Source organism: Symsagittifera roscoffensis, chromosome 5 (genome assembly GCF_963678635.1).
Source record: "Symsagittifera roscoffensis chromosome 5, txSymRosc1.1, whole genome shotgun sequence".
Taxonomy (NCBI): Eukaryota; Metazoa; Xenacoelomorpha; order Acoela; family Convolutidae; genus Symsagittifera; species Symsagittifera roscoffensis.
Window position 1 is genome coordinate 21250029 of NC_087066.1, and position 2750 is coordinate 21252778.

At 36.2% G+C, this 2750-nt stretch overlaps 1 protein-coding gene across 1 annotated transcript; it reads left to right on the plus strand.

Annotated features, from left to right (window-relative positions):
* Window positions 1-2509, plus strand: LOC134846645 (tetratricopeptide repeat protein 39C-like). The gene is made up of 4 exons (XM_063864030.1): window positions 1-258; window positions 641-861; window positions 1281-1824; window positions 2417-2509. Exons 1-4 carry the CDS (start codon window positions 1-3, stop codon window positions 2507-2509), a joined length of 1116 nt encoding a protein of 371 aa, XP_063720100.1.
* Window positions 2510-2750: the final 241 nt, after the last annotated feature.

Genomic DNA, 2750 nt, shown 5'->3' on the forward strand with positions numbered 1-2750 from the left:
ATGAGTTTATATAGTTTCTTTCATCTTTCAAAATCAGAAGTCAATTTAGGCGATAGTGGTAGTCGTGGTGGTAGTGATGACACCGCCACGTGTAACACGAGTGATGTGCCGGCGGGTGATCTGGACCACTGTGTGCTGTTCGCCTTCATCAAGATGCGGATAGCGAGGAATGCTGGCAGGATAGAGGACTGCATCAAGATCATTGAGAAGGTGCTGGATGAACATGGAAAGAAAGAGTGGATGAAGGAACTGAACCAGGTGAGAACCAAATCAATTCTGGACAATATTTAAAACTTACAACAATTCGAAAACTAATAAAAACAGTTCAAAAAAGAAAAAAATACCAGCATCTGAGATTCAACTTTTGAAAAAAGTTGACAGAATTGAGTTCGGCCGCTGGCGGAATAAATCCCCCAGGATAAAATCCAACTTGATAAAATATCCCAGGACTAAAACCCCATAAGAAAAAAATCCCCCAGTTTTTTATTTTAAATTCTCCACATTCGAACTTCGGCATTTTTGGGCGAAAGATCGATTCTGGACTCAAAACACAATATTTTTCGACACTGAGTAGATATTAAGCAGGTAAAATCAATCTCCGCTTTCTGGCAAAGCTTAAGATCGTAAATTTTTTTCTTAGATTCTGAAGCACGATATAAGCTGGTGCAAAATGGCCCAGATGAAGTTCGCCTCGGCCGGAAAGATGCTGATGGAGCTGCATGAGTTGAGCCGGTGGAGCAAACTGAAGAATTTCTACCCCGCTCTGCTGACCCAAGGGGTGCGCATGAACAACGACAGTCCCAACAGTGAGCTGGCTGACTTCTTGAAGAAGGTCAATGAACTGAAAAAAGCTAAAGTCAAGTGAGTTCACCACACCCACCAGTTTCAAAAAATCGACCCCTTTCGAATTTTTTTTTTCAAAAAATTTGAAAGATAAGTTTGGGCGACGCAAAAAAAGTAAATCTTAGGAGCAAATCTGTCTATAATGACAAAAATAAAAAAAAACTATCAGAAAAAGGTTTCTGTCACAAAGCCTAGCCTTTACAGTTTTTTGAATATCCTTTTCTTTATTTTCTTTGATTTTCTGAATTCTCTCTGCACATTTTTTGTCATTCTTTGATTTTTTGTAATGAAAACTCACAAAGTGCGTTTTATTAATTCCAATTTTTTTTAGGAAAGTATTGAAGTAAGTTTGTTTGCCGTTTGTTTCTATGTTCTATTTAATCTTCGTTCATTTTTTCTTTCGAGTTGGAAACCAAATAAACACTCTTAGTTTTCAGTTCTGGAAACCAACAAGAAATGTTCTGCCAATCTCGGGCGTGTCTGATCCTCGAAACATTACAATTACAGAGCAAAGCGAAAACCAAAAATGACAGATACATATCTGATAAAGACCTCGTCCATAAAGTGTGTGAAATACTTCTTTACGAATGCACATTCCACTGGGGATTTTTCCCGCGTGCTTTTACCCAGGAAAACCTTCAGAAAAAAGTGATGCCATGTTTGAAATCAATGGAAGGCGATCGAGACTTTGACTCTTTGTCTCAATTTTTGCAAGGTTCAGTTCACCGATACCTGAACAATTTTGATGATGCAGAAAAAGCGTTACTAGTTGCAAAAGAAGCGAAGCTATGTCACAAAAGATTGAAATTGGTACAAGCGTATGCGTGTATTGAACTAGCATATGTTTTTATTCAAAAAGTAGAGAGTAAAGACCCGAGAGCGAATGAAGAGAACAAAATAGTTGAAGGGGAGGAGATTTCGGGGTACCTCTCGGATGCAAAGAAAATGAGAGGAAATTATGACATGGATCAACGAATACAGGTAAGGCAAAAAACGCTACCAGGTTTTTGTCTATAATTTAATGATTTTTGGTATTATATGGAAAAAAAACTCAAAAAAAATTTAAAAAAACTGATGGTGTTATCCAGTTCACCAGATAAATCTATCGGACTAATAAAATAGTTTTTTTTTGTTCGGGTAGCATTTTTGTTCGGATAATAAAATAGCTTAATATATTGCTTTTTTAATAATCTTATATCAGACTGATCATTCAACCTATTCTTGAAATTGCATCCCGAATCACGACTGAAAAAATCATTTGATGCTTCAATATATGAATTTCAAGACCCACGGGCTAATTTAATTTTACATTAAAACATACAAATGTGAATTGCGGCAGTTTCAGTCAGGTTTTGGCGTCGGTAAAAGAGGCATTGTTAAAAGAAAGATCGATAAGTTAAGGTATGTAGGATTAGCAGTTATGCAATAACTTTTTAGTAAGAGCAAACTACATACTAGTTTACTTCATCAATACTAGAAGTTTGTTTTTAGCTTTGAATTTAATTTCATCGACTATTTTACCAAGAAAACAAAGGATCGAAAAAATTTTGTTTGGCCATTTGATTCATTTCAGTTTCTGGTGCACAACTTCACAAAGACGGGAGATGAACTATGGACAAGTTCAAAGAACAAAAACTCACTAGCAGTTCCAAAACACGCTGTTTAATTCAGAAATTCAAGAAAGATGCTTTATTGAAAAAAGCGAAATAATTAAACTTCTTTTTCTCCGCAAATTTTTTGACAATCCATGGTCCAATTACTAAAACTCGAGATGCGCCGCTTTTGGAATCAGTAATTTTAGCAGTATTAGATTTAGGGGCATGCTCTCATCTCAAAGGGTCCATTCCCTTGTACTATTTAGCTCATCCATTTTTGGTCGACGTTATAACGCTTAAATATGATTGGTG